We start from the raw sequence: 16,416 nt of genomic DNA on the forward strand, positions 1-16,416 counted from the left end.
CTACGTAGGAATACTGAAAAAAAGAGGATTAATTGGGATAACAAAAAATTGTTTGGGACAGGTTTAGTATGAGATGTTTGTGAAATATGCAGGTAGACATGTTCAGTAAGCAGTTAGATGTATATATCTGGGACTAAAAGAGAACCGTGCTAAACACTATGTGAAAGCCATCAGCAGACCAAAAAAAATCCAATTTTAGAATAAACAGAGGACCTGAACAGACATTTCTCCAAAGGAAATATACAAATGGCCAACAGACATGTGAAAAAAAATGCTCAATATCAATAATCATCAGGGAAATGCAAATCAAAACCACCATGCAATCACCTCATACCTGTCAGAATGGCCATCATCAATAATCAACAAACAGTAAGTGTTGGCAAGGATGTGGAGAAAAAGGAACCCCGGTGCACTGTTGGTGGGATTGCAAATTGGTACAGCCACTGTGAAAAACAGTATGGAAGGTCCTCAAAAAATTAAAAGGGAAATTAGAAGATACCTTAGGGCAAGTGAAAACATGGGATGCAGAGAAAGCAATGCTATGAAGAAAATGTACAGTTGTAAACACCTACATTAAAAAAAGAAAGATCTCAAAATCAATAACCTAACTTTATCCCTTAAGTAATTAAAAAGAAAGAGCAAACTAAACCCAAAGCGAGCAGAAAGAAATAGTGTGGAGATAAGTAAAACAAAAAGAAGAGAAACCATAGAGAAAACTCAATGAAACAAAACGTTGGTTCTTCCAAAAGATCTAAAATAAACTTTTAGCAACACTGACTAAAAAAAAAAAAAGAGAGAGAGAGCAGACTCAAATTTTTAAAATCCAAAATGAAAAGGGTAACATTACTGATTTTACAGAAATAAAAAATGGATTATATGAGAGTATATGAACAATTATATACCAACAAATTGGATAACCTATATGTAATGGACAAATTCCTAGAATCACACAATGCACCAAAACCAAATCATAAAAAACTGAAAAATATGAATATACATATAACTAATAAGAAGATTGTTGAGCAGTCTTTGATTACTGATTCAAAGAAAAGCCCTAGATCAGATAGCCTCACTGATTAATTCTACCCAATATGTAAAGAAGAATTTATGCCAATCCTTCTCTAACTCTTCCTAAAAATTGGAAAGAAGGGAACCCTAATAATTGCTAATTCATTCTATGAGGCCAGCATTACCCTGATACCAATGCCAGACAAAGAAACTACAAGAAATGAAAACTAAAGGCCAATATTCCCTTCTAAATACTGATGCAGAAATCTTCAACAAATACTAGCAAACCAAATTTAGCAGCATATTAAAGGATTATACACCACAAACAAGTAGGATTTATTCTTGGAATGTACAAATGGTTCAACATATGAAAATCAATCACTGTAACATACTACATTGGTAGAATGAAGGGGGAAATCAGCACATGGTCATCTCAAGTGATGCAGAAATATCATTTGGAAACATTCAACACCCTTCCATGATTTAAAGAAAAACTCAACAAACTAAGAAAGAAATCACCTCAAAATAATAAAGACCATATATGAACATCCACAGCTAACAACATACTCAATGGCGAAGACGGAAAACTTTTCCCCTAAGATGAAGAACAAGACAAGGATGCAATTTAACTTCCATTAAACATAGTATTGGAAGAGCATTGAGCAAGAAAAAGAAAAGTCAAGCCAACCAAATTGGACAGGAAGAAGTAAAATTATCTCTGTTCACAGATTACATGATTTCATATATAAAAGCCCTAAAAATCCTAGTAACAACAACAACAAAAAAATCTTAGAGTTGATAAATAAATTCAACAAAATTACAGGACATAAAATCAATGCATAAAAAATCAATTGCATTAGGTAATGGAAACCTGTCTGAACCCTGCACGGGCTCCCTTCCATCAGCCTCATGTTGTAGCGGCTTCCCTAGGCCCCAGCCGGCCCAGCCCAGCCTGGTGCAAGCCAGCGCGGCCACCCCTGGGAAGGCAGCGTGGGGCACGGCGGTGCTGCAGCAGGCCCCGGCCCTGTTCCTTCCGGCCTGATGTTCTGGTCCTGGCCCCTTGGGGAAGGCCCACCGTGCCAGATGGGATCTCTGGTGGCATGGAGAGAAATCTGGCAGCTGACACCAGAGAGTTACCAAATTCGACTCCTCTGGGAGTGGATTACCGGCCTCTCAGTTCATAAATCATGCGGTTCTGTAATGTTTTGTGTTTGTTTACAACGAGCGTGTTTGATTTTGCAATTTAAAAAAGTAGTTATAGAGGATTTCTATTATTAAAGAGCCTGGCTTGGGGGAAAAAAATCAGTTTCATTTCTATACACAAATGATGAACAATCTGAAAAGAAAATGTAAACAATTTATAATAACACCAAAAATAATACTTAGGAGTAAACTTAACCAAAGAGGCAAAAGACTTGTACACTGAAAACTACAAAACACTGATAAAAGAAATTAAAGAAGACACAAATAAATGAAAAGATATCTTATGTGCATGGATAGAAAACAATGTTAAGATGTCAGTACTGCTCAAATTGATGTACAGATTCAATTCCTATCAAAATTCCAACAGCTTTTTTGCAGAAATAGAAAAATCCATCCTATAATTTATATGGAATCTTAAGGAATCCCAAATGGCCAAAACAATCTTGAAAAAGCAGAACAAAGTTGCTAGTCTCATACTTCCAGATTTCAAAACTTATTACAAAGCTATAGTAATCAAAACAGTATAATGCTGGCATATAGAAATATATATAGACCAATCGAGTGGAATAGAATAGAGAGCCCAGAAATAAACTCGTGCATTTATGGTCAAATAAAATGTGCCAAAATCATTCAATGGGGAAAAGACAGTCTTTCCAACAAATGGTGCTGGAAAAACTGTGTATCTACATGCAAGAGAATGAAGTTGGGACCTTACCTTATATCATATATAAAAATTAACACAAAATGGATCAAAAACTTAAACATAAAAGTATAAAACTCTTAGCAGAAAACAAAGGGGGGAAACTTCATAATATTGGATTTAGCAATGAATTCTTGGATATGACACTAAAAGCATAGGCAACAAAGAAAACATAGATAAACTGGACATCATCAAAATTACAATTTCTTCCATTGAAGGACACTATCAACAGAGTAAAAAAGGCAACATAGAGAATGGGAGAAAATACAGTTGACTCTTGAATAATACCAGGGTTAAGAGTACCCACCCCCATGCAGTTGAAAATGTGTGTATAACTTTTGACTCCCAAAAACTTAAGTTGTCCCTCAGTATTCACAGGATATTGGTTCCTGGACTCCCTACAGATACCAAAATCCACAGAAGCTCGAGTCTCCTGTATAAAATGGTATAGATCAATGCGTACAGTTGGCCCTTCACATCCATAGACTCTCAACCACAGATCAAAAACAGTACAGGTATATATTTTTAAAAATCCATGTATAAATAGACCCGCACAGTTCAAACTTGTGTTGTTCCAGGTTCAACTGTATTTGTAAGTGATTAATCTGATAAAGGATTAATGTCCTGAATATATAGAGGAGTACTACAACTTAAGAACAAAACACAAAGCCTTGAAAAGACATTTCTCCAAAGATGTACAAATGGCCAATATACAAATGAAAAGATGTTCAACGTCACTAGTAATTAAGGAAATGCAAATCAAAACCACAATAATATACCACTTATCCATTAGGATGATTATTATCAAAAAACAGAAAATAAGTGTTGGCAAAGATGTGGAGAAATTCGAACCCTTGCACTGTTGGTGGGAATATAAAATGGTACAACTGCTGTGGAAAACAGTATGGCGGTTCCTCAAAAAATTAAACACAGAATTACCTTATGAGCCAGCAATTCCACTTCTGGTTATATACTCAAAAGAATTGAAAGCAGAAACTTGAACGGATATCTGTACACTAATGTTCATGGCGGCATTATTCACAATAGCCAAAAAATGGAAACAACCCACATGTCCATTGGTGGATGGATACAACAAAATGTGGTATATACTTACAATGATGTATTATCCAGCCTTAAAAAAAGAAAGAAAGAAAGAAATTCTATATATACTGAAGCATGGATGAACCTTGAAAACATAAATTGAAGTGAAAGAAACCAGACACCAAAGGACAATACTGTATGATTCCACTTAAATAAGGTACTTAGCCAGACAATCAGCTCTAAAGCGTCTTTTGGAGCAAAAATTAATATAAGACCTGGTCTTATTTTACTATGATATAGGACCTGGTCTTATTTTACTATGATATAAGACCAGGTATAATATCATATCATATCATATATAATAGTGCGTCTTATATTAATTTTTGCTCCAAAAGATGCATTAGAGCTGATTGTCTGGCTAGGTCTTATTTTCGGGGAAAGATGGTACCTAAAGTAGCCAAAGTCATAGAAACAAAAAATAATGGTTACCAGGGACTGGAAGAAAGGGGTAATGGGAAGTTATTGTGTAATGGGTACAGAATTTAGTTAGGGATGATGACAAGTTCTAGAGATGAACAGTGGTGATGGTGTACCACAATATGAAAGTACTTAATGCCACCGAATTTTACACATAAAAATCGTTAAAATGGTAAATTTTAACAAATTATGTATGTGTGTTTCATCACATTAAAAACAATCTCCCACTTGTTGGTGTCAAGGGGCGTTTTTACATTTTCCGTAACCCTCCTGTGTCTTTGTAAACAATAGTATCTCACTGGACCCTTCAGAGCCCATCTCTTTATCTTCTGAGTTCACACCTTCCAGCATCACTTGATCAGACAAACGGATGAGACTGACAAGACTTTGGTATACTCAGCTATAGCAGGAGGTGCAGTAACTGGTGTTGGGCATAGTTGCCTGATCTAGGATGACTACTTTTACACTAAATCCTTCTCTTTCAGTGGTTCTTAACCTTTGAGATCCTTTGAGCATCTGATAAAAGCTAGAGCCTCTTGCTAGAAATAGGTCAAAAAACATAAGATGTCTGCTTATAATTTTAAGGGTTAACAGCTCTCTGTGGACCCCTAGGAAGTCCAAAGACCCCCCAAGTTAAGGACTTTTGCTCTAAAGTGACCTCTATGGATATCTGTCTTCTTACCCAAATGGCAGATGTCGGCAAAGGGCCTGCTGCCTTTGTATATTACAGACATTGTTGTTATCAAGGGTATTTACTGTGATAGAGTCTGGCTCTGCCAACTGTAGGAAAAGTTTAATGATGTCTATGAGCACATACCAAGAGAATGTAAGCAGGGACTAACCATACATACCTAAGTCTAGTTTTGTTCACACATGCCACCTTCCTCTGCTTCCCAGTGCAATGGGCCTTGCATTGGGCCTCGCCTAGCTGTACAACACAGACAAGTCTTCTGCCAGACGAGGGATGGTGTCACCTTACCTTCAGAGCAATGCAGTGCCCTCCCGAGGTAAGAGAAAACCATGGACCTCCTTTCCCCAGCTCCTGTGTCAATAGCACAGAAACATGGCAGTGAGTGACTGCTTCTCATCCAATCTCCCACAGTCCCAGGGGTCATATGCCCTGCCTTTTCACCTCCATTATCCCCAGGCCACTGGCCTCCTCAGAGGTAGAAGGCTCAATGGTGGCCTTGTGCTTGCCAAATGGGCCAGGCTGGGCTTTCCTCTCTTGAAGATTAAGGGTATATAGGGTGTTGTTCCTCTGAGGGAAGCTGATACCATAAGAGACTAGGCCAAGGGCAGGCAGGAGGTAAGGTCTACAAAGTGGCCACCAGAGCCACCAGATCTCAAGCGCTCTACCAGCCCCTCACTCATGTGGACCTCCCTCTAGAAGTTATGCTGAGATGAGGGCCCTTATCCCTGGGTCTCTATCATTCCTAGCCAGCCCCCATTTCCTGTCATACCTTCTTGTAGATGTCCGCCTGGGTAAGGGCTCACCACACCCACTCGAGGCCCCAGCCCCTGAGAGTGGCTCCAGGCTCTGCCTCTGCCCATCCCCACCCTAAGTAGAGCTTATTCTCCGGTCCCAGTGATGCAGACATTGAAAAAATGAGTAGACAGAGGCCCGGGGAGAGGAAGTAGCCTTCTGAAATCTTATAGCCATTCAGTAACAGAGCAGAGATCAGAACCCAGGTCTGGTACCCTGTTTCCCTGAAAATAAGATCTAGCCAGACAATCAGCTCTAATGCGTCTTTTGGAGCAAAAATTAATGTAAGACCCAGTATTGTATTGTATTGTATTGTATTATATTATATTATATTATATTATATTATATTATATTATATTATATTATTATTATATACCCAGTCTTATAGTAAAATAAGACTGGGTCTTATATTACTTTTTGCTCCAAAAGATGCATTAGAGATGACTCTCCCGCTAGGTCTTCTTTTCGGGAAAACCCGGTAGCACTGGAAGTTCTTGAGTTGCCCAACATTCTTGGGTTTACAACATTGTTTTCACACCTGCCCCCCGATCCGGTCCCCACAAAGGCAGACCCTCACCTAACCCTGCCACACTCCTCCTGCAGGCCCGTGAGCACCCAGAACTGCTGGTCAGAAGCCTGCAGCGTACACTGGAGGGTCAGCCTGTGGACCCTGTGCACAGCGACCTGCGGCAACTATGGCTTCCAATCCCGGCGTGTGGAGTGTGTGCATGCCCGCACCAGCAAGGCAGTGCCTGAGCACCTGTGCTCCTGGGGGCCCCGGCCCGCCAACTGGCAGCGCTGCAACATCACGCCATGTGAAAACAGTATGTTCCAACCCCAAAGGGCCTTCTGCAAGTTCCCCACAGGGCACCGAGTGCAGAGGGCCATCAGAGCACAGGGCATCGGATCAGGTTTCCCAAGGACTGTGAGCTGGGGCTGGAGCTAGGTATTTTCAGAGGGGTTCCTGGGTGCAGGCAGGCAAGCAAAGATGTGTACAAGGATGTGTGTATACATATTTGGGCCACAAAAGATGGTGGGGTGTGCCCTCAGGGCTCCATCCTAGCCCTGAGAGAGCCAGGTGCTGTTGGCCAAGTGCCAGATGAAATCAGCCTCCAGCTCACCTGCAGTCACTGGGCTGGTGCCCACAGGGGACAACTAAACAGTGGCTCCTGGGGGCCAGGCTACTGCAGAGAAAGCACTGCTCACACTTAAGCAGCACACAGAGTGCCATCCGCTCAGTTGGCCCTGCACCCGTCATGGCTCTACTTCCAGAAAAAAGGACCTGCTGACCGCCACCCTCCCCAGCCCCAGCCCCACGGCACCGACCGGACTGGGCAGGAACCCCTGCCCTTGGGCTCTACATTCATTTACTCCATCCTCCCTCAGGTCTCAGCCCCTCAGACCAACACCAGCCTTTGTATCCCAGTTGGGTGTGAATCTATTTTTCCTTCCTCTGGACCCAAAACAAATCGAGGCACTTCCCCACAGGGAAGACGACAAAGCATGAGGCAAAGAACAGGAAATTTGAAAATGTTGCAGTGCCATTCTCTCCAACAGAGAGGGCCTCACTAAGCATCAGATTCCCACTACTGAGGCAGATGCCCTAGAGGCAAATTGTCCCCCATTGCTTTTTCAACCCTGCAGGGGAACAATCTTTGTCCTCCTGTGTGGTGCTGACCCATCTTTAAGGCAGGAACTCCCCACACTCAGTACCAATGTTCAGTGAAAGTAGTTCAGACTCACTGTCAATCACAGATGTCCACAACCCAAGTCAGCCGCAGTACTGGAGAAGCATGTAGTTGGAGCCAGCACTGAGCTAGAACGCCATGGTGCTCTAGTAAGGCCTGGTAGGGGAAGGAGTAGAGGGGCTTAGGTGGGGAATACAAGGAAACAAAGCTTCCCAGGGAAAGGAAGGTTCATGTTCCGGGGGATGAGGCCATCAATCAGGGCCTCACATCCTATTGCCTCGAAGTGGAGCAGAATGTAGTCCTTTGGGGAACCATGTCAAGGGGAACAGTCACTGACTAAAATACCATGGGAAAGGCAAGCTTGCTAAGAGGTGAGACGGTCCTGAGGAGAGGGAGACAACAAGCACCCTCACGAAGGAAAGGCATTATCAGAAAGGCAGCAGAGCAGGACCAGGGCTGGGCCCCAGCATTCGGCCAGCAGCTGCAGCCTGTTGGTAGCCTGGGGGGCAAGTGGCTGAGCTCCACCAGAGCAAGGCCCGCCCAGAGGTGGTGGACAGCAGTGGCCCCTCCAGCACAGGAGGCCGGTGCCCAAGACGGACCCCAGGAAGTACCCAGTTGGCCACAGCCATTAGCCTGTGTTTCACATTTTCTTTCTGTCTCCCTCCCCCACCCTGTTCCTCCTTTCCCAGTGGAGTGCAGAGATACCACCAGGTACTGCGAGAAGGTGAAACAGCTGAAACTCTGCCAACTCAGCCAGTTCAAGTCTCGCTGCTGTGGAACTTGTGGCAAAGCGTGAAGACAGGGCACAGGGAAGAACTCTACCCTGGCCGCACAAAGGACTCACGCAACCGCCTTGGACAGAACTTAAGCTTTCTTTGGTTTATTTATTTTCCCCTCCCACCCACCCACACACACACACACACACACCCCCTCCAGCCAACCCCCTCCACTCCCCCCAGACATGAGGACCTCAGCATGTCTTCTCTTTCGGTTAGATGGAGGACAGAATGTTGGGCAAGGACAAGCACGGACGTCAAAGGAGGTTGCAGAGCAGACCAGGCCAGACAGCAGGAGCTCCCTTGCAGAGCCCCCTCCCCACAAATCTGGGTCCCGAGGAGACCTAGAAAGAGGCAGGCACAGCCCCTGGGGACAGCAGGGAGCCAGAGCTCCCAGCAGGCGGGAGGGCAGGTTCCCAGACAGTTTGTAAAGCATTGGTCCAGACTTTGGACAACTGTCTGTCTTTCCTGGCAGCACACTGTTAACGCAGGAGCGTGCTGTCCCTGCCTCCTCCTTTGCCCCTGAGCCTCGGGAGGGGCCAGCAGGATGGGTGGGGGCCACCATGCTGAGGCAGAAAGCAGCCTAGCACTCAGTGCTTCTGGTGGGAGACACAGAGCGAGACTCAAAATAGGGCCACGTAGGGTAAAAGAGGGGCAATGTAAGTAGGCCTCAAGCATACGATGTGGAAAACGACGTAGCAAGGGAAGGAAACAGAAGCAAAAAGGAGCCTGTGCGTGCTGCTCTTTGGGGATGTGAAGACGGGAGGAATGAGCAGGCAGGAGGCTCACAGAGGGGCTCTGAACCCCGTGCCTGTGGTGGGGACTCTAGGCGCGGGAGAGGACGCTCAGAGCTCTGCTGCCCTCACAGAGGGCAGGGGCTCTGGTAAGAGACATGCCTTCACGGGGTCTCAGTGAACTTCCTACCTGTGCACCTGTAGCAAAGCCACCCGCGCATCTCATCATCTAAATCTAGAGTCCCCCAGCCTAGAACTCACTGCCGATGTGGGACAGGGGCATTTTGAGCATGCATAGGCTGGGTTTTCTGCCTCTATGGCCTTTTCTGCCCCACTTAAGGGACAGGGACTAGAGTCAATTTGTCAAAAACAAATCCATTCATCAATTTGCCAAGAGAATCCATTGGGTCATAGCAACCATTTCATTTCAGAGCTGGCCAGGGCATGGTGTGGGACAGCGGGCTTGTGCGGGCCCCTCCAAGAGACCACAGTGAAAGTTTTTTCACTCCTGTTTATATAGCAGATTGGGGAGGCGTGGTGGGGCACGGTGGTAAAGCCAAAGGATAATTAAAGCTCCCAAAACAGTCCTAGAAGGCTTTTCAACCCATCCCCACATACAGGGGACTACTAGAAATCAATATATACCAGTTTTGACGATTGGATAATTTGACAGGCAAAGCAGCACACACACACCAGGAATGTCCATCAGCTAGAGTAAGACAGCTTTAGCAAAGTCAAGTGGCAAAACTGAAAATTTGGGACTATTTGGCAAATTGCTCATTCATCAAGTAGCTTTGGACAAGTGATTTTGGCCACCTCCCCCCCGCGTGGCCACAGTTTCGTAATCCTGGCAGGGTGGCCAGAGTCACTCACCCCTCAGATAAACCACCCCCTCACATACACGCTTGTGAAGTGCCACTCTCTCCAGGGCCACCACTGACATCAGGATTGCATTTTCCAGCCAGCCTGGAAGTAAAAATTGAGGGGAAGACAAGTTTAAGCTGTGTCCTCCCTAGGTGAGCTATGAACAATTAGGTGGGTCTCTTTCTTCCTCACCACAAATGTGGGCTCTAAAAAATCATGTTACTTAAAATCAGTGTAATGTTTATTTAAAATAAAATAGAATGTTTTCTATGTCTGTATATCTTTTTGTGAATATTTATTAGGATTTCTTGTATAAAAAAGTGCAATATTAATAATTGTACATTGTCATCCAGAAAACAAAATATTTGGGGGACTTTTTAGTAACTTCCTGCAGTTGTGTTCCTGTAAACTCAGTGGTGATTATTGTATTGTTCCTATTTTTAATAGAACCTGGTGTTTAACTCTGGATCCATTCACTGTGTACAGAATATATTGTAAAAGTTAACATGGGGTAATGGGGCAATAAGAGGTGATTCATTGTGACACAATAGTTACACATGGAATGAAGAAGACAAATTCCATACTACTACTAATGTGGCTGGTTATTACTAGTTCAATAGCTATTGAAAACCAGTGTCCAATATTCACATTTCCTACATAGCAGTGTTCGCCAGCTCTGCCACATGTCAGGTTGGAGCTGTTGCAAGTGGGTTTCAGAGCAGGCTTGGAGGACCTCGGTTTGGGGTGGGAAGCCGTGTGCTCCTTGCATGACATGAATGTTCATTTACTGTTTGTTCTGTGAATTGTGACACCACAGCACCCCAAGATTATCAGGGTTGCTGAATAATGTGGAAGGAGGCACTTCCTCCTCTAAAACACAAGACTATTTATATTTTTTGTACAGATAATACAGCTTATTTATTTAAATCGTGTTGTCTGAGTCTCTCTTAAGCTCAGCCCTCCCATCTTGTTTTGTGCACAGGGTGAGGGGGGTTCCCAGCCACTTGTGTGTTTGGCGCAAGAGGAAGAATTGCAGTTTTCAGCTTTGCATGGGGAGCTGGAGGCTCCTGCCTGGAAGGGCAGCTCTGTAAATGGACCCAGAGGAGCTCCGTTTGGAGATGTGCACATATTCAGGCTTCATGCTACCCTTGACAGTCATCTCATTTACAGCCCTGGGTAGGGGGCAGATGGGAGCCACAGTACCTTCAGGCAGAAAAGCAAGCATGGGCATCTCTGGGTAGGTGTAGACTTGGGTGCAGGCTTCCTGTGTGCACCGTGCACAGTGTGAAGTAGCTGTGTGCTGAAGTTCTGGATGTACTCTATCAGTAGGGACTAACACTTATAGATCACTACTGCATTTAATCCTCACACCAACCCTATGATTGTCTCCACTTACATATGGGTATGCAGAGGCCCAAAGAAGCCCAAGGTCATTCAGCTGGTGGAACAGATTCAAACTCGAGTAGTCTGGATTTTTGGCCAGAGCCTTGCTCTTACCCACTATGCTGTCTCCAGCTTCTCCGTGTGAGAGCTGACCACACGTGGCCACCTTGGTATGTGCACCATTCTTCCCTACTGCTTGGAGGTTGGGAGAAAATGACAATGAGCTATTTTACTGGAGTTATCATTTTCTCGCCCCTTAAAATCAATTCTTATGTCATTCTAGGGCTCAGCGCTCCCTATTTTTAAAGCATTTTAATAGAAATAAAGCTACTATGGGAAGTTCCAAAAAAAACAACAGCACACTGTAGCGTTTTCATAACCAGGCTCTGGTGAAAGGGCAACGTGTCCCCAGGCCCAGACAATGGCCATACATGAACCCTTGTGAGCGACGTTCCAGAGGACCCCAGCCTGAAAGCCAACCACCAGCCTGTTTTCCAGTAATTCCAATTATTTTCTAAGGAGTTTTAGATTTTGCTTGAAAGAAAAAGCCAATGCTAGAACTATAAATACTCACATATCAGCAACCAATGTCCTACAGAGACCCCAGTGGACGGGAAATGAGTCAGAGATTCCAAAGAAAAACCAGGAAGTCTAAATGGTGGGAAGGACTCAAGTAAATCGTATGAAAATAGGTCCAGCCAAAATCACAGAGCTCAGCAGGGAGAAAAGAAGAGATTCCTACCAAGAAGCCACCAACCACAATGTAAAAGTTGGGAACCTTAACCACAGGCCAGTCCTGGGTTTGTAACTCCTCCCACTGGAGTCCCCTGCTTGGCCTCAGAAGTTTCCAGGACTTTGACAAGACGAGCCCAGGAAATCTGGAGTCAACTGAGACCAGAATGGTCAACAATCACCAAAGTTCATTTATGCCTCAGCTTTCACACCTTTACAAAGAGGATACCTCACAGGATAGAGCTGTTGTGAGAAAACCACTAGTTAATACCTGCTGAGGAAATATAAGGGTGCCCGGCATATCACTGAAGCACTCGATGAATGTTAATTGCTATTATAATCATCCAAGCTACCTTGGGGAGACGGGGAGATGAAGGCAAGAGCTGGCAAAAATGTCACATTACCTTCCGTTGTCAGCTTTGAAAGCCTCTCCCCAATGACTTTTGATTGAAGACATCAGTCATTCCTTAAAAGTTCAATACTACACAATAGTGTAAGCAAGAGAGGCAGTAATGAACCAAGCTCTGCATCTTGGAAGAAAACAGGTCAGTCCGTGTAGCCCACTCAAAGACTCGATAAAATACTGACAAACTTCAAAAATCCCTCCCAAGACATGTTATCTTATAATCCTCATCACAATTCAAAAATACCTAAATGTACACATGGCTGCTATTTCCTTTGATTTACTAAAAAACAAAAGAGAGAGAGAGAGACATGGAAAAAATACTCATTCGTGAGCAAATATAAAAGTAAAAGTTAAAATTAAGGATATCTCACTTACCAAATGGTAGATTTTCTCATTAACAGCATGCTATTATCCCCTCACCTCATCCTGCAAATAAATGCAAAGGAAATAATCCAACTTTATTAATGATTCTCAGCTAAAAGGAGACAAGTTAGATCTCTAATCGGTGGGGCTCCCCAAAATAGGTAAATTTATCCCCAAAGGCTAAGGGAATGGTGGGGTACAGAGAAGGATGAAACTCTTGGGAAATAATCTAATGAAAACTGACCTGTTTGGTGAATTAACCCAAGGAAGGATAAATTAGGGGAAAAGGTACGGTGACATGCCCTTGCTTTTGTCTCTCTGTGTCACTCATTTTGTTCAATGAACCAGCTGTGATTTAAAGACTTCAGCATTCAGACTCAGAATTCATTGAATGTGAGTTAAATCGGGGAAGGTTGTCTACCCCTGTCACATACTGCCAGCTAGGAAAATATCGGTAATGATGCAAGCCTTGAAGTAAACAGCAAAGAACTGAATACCCAGTGAATTCTGTCAATCCCCTAAGATTAACCTAAAATTATTGTCTGTCCCCCACCTACCCATCCCGTCCACTTAGAGTTGCTTTCACAGGTCAGATGTGTATGAGTTGATCAGAGAGTGTTATCTTTGGCCAAACCTCAGCTTCATGTTCATAGCACCCCAAGGTCTTCCACGGTTTTTTGCCTCCGCTAAACTGGAAGGCAGACATTGGTAATCAAGCCTCTGCTAACAAGAACTGGGCTGTCACCTTGCCTGTCAACTAGAGGTTTACAACTTCACTCAGATGGATTCTGTGAAGCACCTGGTCCGAATCAACCACGTGTCACGCTTCTGATAACACAATATACAGATGTCACTCACCTCTGTGTTTGCCAAAGGCAAAATCCATCTTCAACCAAGGCTTTCCCAGGCTGCTCCTAAATACATGGTTTATATATGTGTGTAAACAGATATACCTTAAATGTGCAGTTTTAGGTAAGTGAAGAGAAAGCAGACAGTGGGGAATAGTTCTCCTGCCGAACATAAATACTGTTTGTTTAAGCTGAATGTTTAGGAGGACCTGAGAGATTGCAGTCATCATTTAGACCAGAAAACCTGCCTGGGAAACCTGCCTCCTTCTCCTAGATGACAAACATCCCACTGCCAAGTCTTTGTGATGAGGTTGACCTCACTGGGCCAGGGTTGACCTCGTTACAAATCCCATGAAGGATAGTAGACAAGCTGTGAACAACTTAGTTACCAGGTGAGCAACTCTAGGAAATATTTCACGCTCAAGGCAAGGAGTGTGGTAATGAAGTGTATCATGGGCTTGGTTTTCTTCTCCCCCAACCCCCACCATCGTTTTTAAGTAACATTGAAAGGGCCAGGAAATGACTTAGCTCGGGCCAATTGAAGGATCATGAAGTTCTTTAGCCACCCAGGTAGCTCTGTCCCATAGCTGGAGCTCAGCATGTCACAGTGCCAGGGCACAGAGCAGGTGGTGCCAGGTCCATGGATCATTCACTCCTGAGCTGAATTTCTTCGCTTGCACAGGCCCTCCCGATTGGAGTGAAGATACTCAGGGTAACCCCCCCGAGAGCAAGCCTATAAAGAATTTGCCAAGCTGCTTAACCTCTGTGAGCCTCGATTCCCCACGTGGACTGGAAGATAAAACAACAGAGAGGGTTGTGTGTAGATTAAGTGAGATGGCATGTGCTGCTGCTGCTGTTAGAACTCGAGCGAACACTCCACTACACAGGAGATACACGCCTGTGTCCCCTGTCCAGTCAATGAACGTTCCCAGCCTCCTGTATCTTGCACTCTGGCTGTGCCATAACCCCCCACTTACCAAGAGGCCCACCAATCTCAACCATCAGTGACCAGGATGTTTCAGCAGAGTTGACTCTGAGGCACTGCAGGATCCATTGAGGTTTCTAAATCAAAGCAAGGTTCAACCACATGTTTGCATGCATGTGTATTTTATTGTATTCTAAACTTATTTGGGGGGAGAAAAATGTATGATGATTGCTTGGCAGTATTTCCCCATGTGTGTTCCAGTAGGTTTTACACAATAAAAGGGCTCTGTTGTCAGAGTTGGAAACTGTTTTTTCTGCCTGCTCAGCATTCATCCCTCCCTTCCCTGGAAACTACACCTCAGTTTTCCTTTGGGGACCCACTCCACCCGCCAGCCCTCCCACAGTTCATGTAGTTCGTATGGGATTGACCCCACACATACACACAGCTCGAGCCAGGGGTGGACCCTGATTCCGGCCCGGACGATGCATACTTTCTATCTGCCTGGCCATGGGGATCAAGCCAGGCAGAAGAGTCTCAATTCAGGGAATTTTTACTAGAACCACTGGAAAGGAAAAGGCTTTTAGCTAACAGGCTGTTGTAAGCTCAGAATTGCTGGAAACTACCACACGAAAAGGGCCTGCCTAAGAAAGCAATGCAGAAGAGAATGAAGCCAAATAAAGATGGAGAGCAAGCTCCTATCGCAGCACTCAAGTTCCTGGATCCAGCTGTGCCTAAAGCCCACAGATAAACCTCTAGACTGTTCAATTGCCCACACCACCAAATTCCCTGTTTTGCCTGAGTAATTGTAATTATTAGAATGCTGATTCACATACTGGATTACACGAGAGTAAACAAGTTTTCTTTACCACAGAGTTTCACAGAGCCTTCAAAATATCAACAGGCATCATGAATCTCCCACAGGACGTTACAACTTGCAGCTTTCCCCAAAGTTGCATGTCCAATTAACTTTTTTGAAGACCATATCACAGGGCTGGTATTCCAAGAAAACACCTTGGGAAGGGCGAATATATATTACCGGTAGGTTAACTTCATATTAAAATATTTCAAATTCCCATTCCCTTGTTATTCTGGATACATGAGACAAGTGGGAATTCATTTATCCAAAACTGTTGATGCATTTGTCCATACTTCAGAAATGTATGTGTATAATTTTTTATTCTTTTTACGAAATCACAAACCATGGTATATTTTTCCAGTCTTAATAAAAACTGTATGTGTGTACATGCGCAAGCAAGTGTGCATGTGTGTATATTCTTACGTTTTTATTGTTATATTGGGGTCATAATTCCTGAGATGCCATACTTTTGAGTTCTGCATTTTTTTAAATTTGGGAGCCTCTACTCCCACGGCTGAGCTATCAGCTGTAACTCCCTTCTGTTCTAAATGTGTCTGCCTCTAGCAGCAACCCCTCCCACTCTTCTGTAGGCTAGTAAACCAGATAATAGAAGTTCATCAGAACTGTGTGTTTAAAAAAAAAAAAAATGGTGGAGCAGAGTGGCCAATATGCTGAGCACGCGCCAGGGTAGGGGGTGTGAAACGAGTCAAGTACCTGGGTTTCCATATATGAAATGCATGTCAATGATTTTGGCAACTGACAGGCTGCTTACTTCCAGGTTCTTGCCTTGGTTTTGGACAGCTGAAGTTTCCAAATAACTGACCTTCGAATATGGGAGGTGTTATAACGCTTAGCCAAGAAAAGAGCCACTCCAAGTTAATAGTAAGCACTGAGCTCTGCTTAAAACTTTAAAATGAAAAGTTTTTGTG

The 16,416-nt window shown here is 43.9% G+C and overlaps 1 protein-coding gene across 3 annotated transcripts in view; it reads left to right on the forward strand.

Annotated features, from left to right (window-relative positions):
- The window catches only part of ADAMTSL1 (ADAMTS like 1), an 891,281-nt gene extending 880,380 nt beyond the window's left edge, over positions 1 to 10,901 (forward strand). For all 3 annotated transcript variants that reach the window (XM_074330337.2, XM_074330338.2, XM_019739192.3), the window contains 3 exons: positions 5,327 to 5,436; positions 6,516 to 6,736; positions 8,290 to 10,901. In XM_074330337.2, the coding sequence (XP_074186438.2) occupies positions 5,327 to 5,436; positions 6,516 to 6,736; positions 8,290 to 8,396 (438 nt within the window). In that variant the 3' untranslated portion in view covers positions 8,397 to 10,901. The remainder of the gene's footprint in view (positions 1 to 5,326; positions 5,437 to 6,515; positions 6,737 to 8,289) is intronic.
- The last annotated feature ends 5,515 nt before the right edge of the window (positions 10,902 to 16,416 follow it).

This window comes from Rhinolophus sinicus, chromosome 16 (genome assembly GCF_057876585.1).
Source record: "Rhinolophus sinicus isolate RSI-liver-muscle chromosome 16, RSI-T2T, whole genome shotgun sequence".
Taxonomy (NCBI): Eukaryota; Metazoa; Chordata; class Mammalia; order Chiroptera; family Rhinolophidae; genus Rhinolophus; species Rhinolophus sinicus.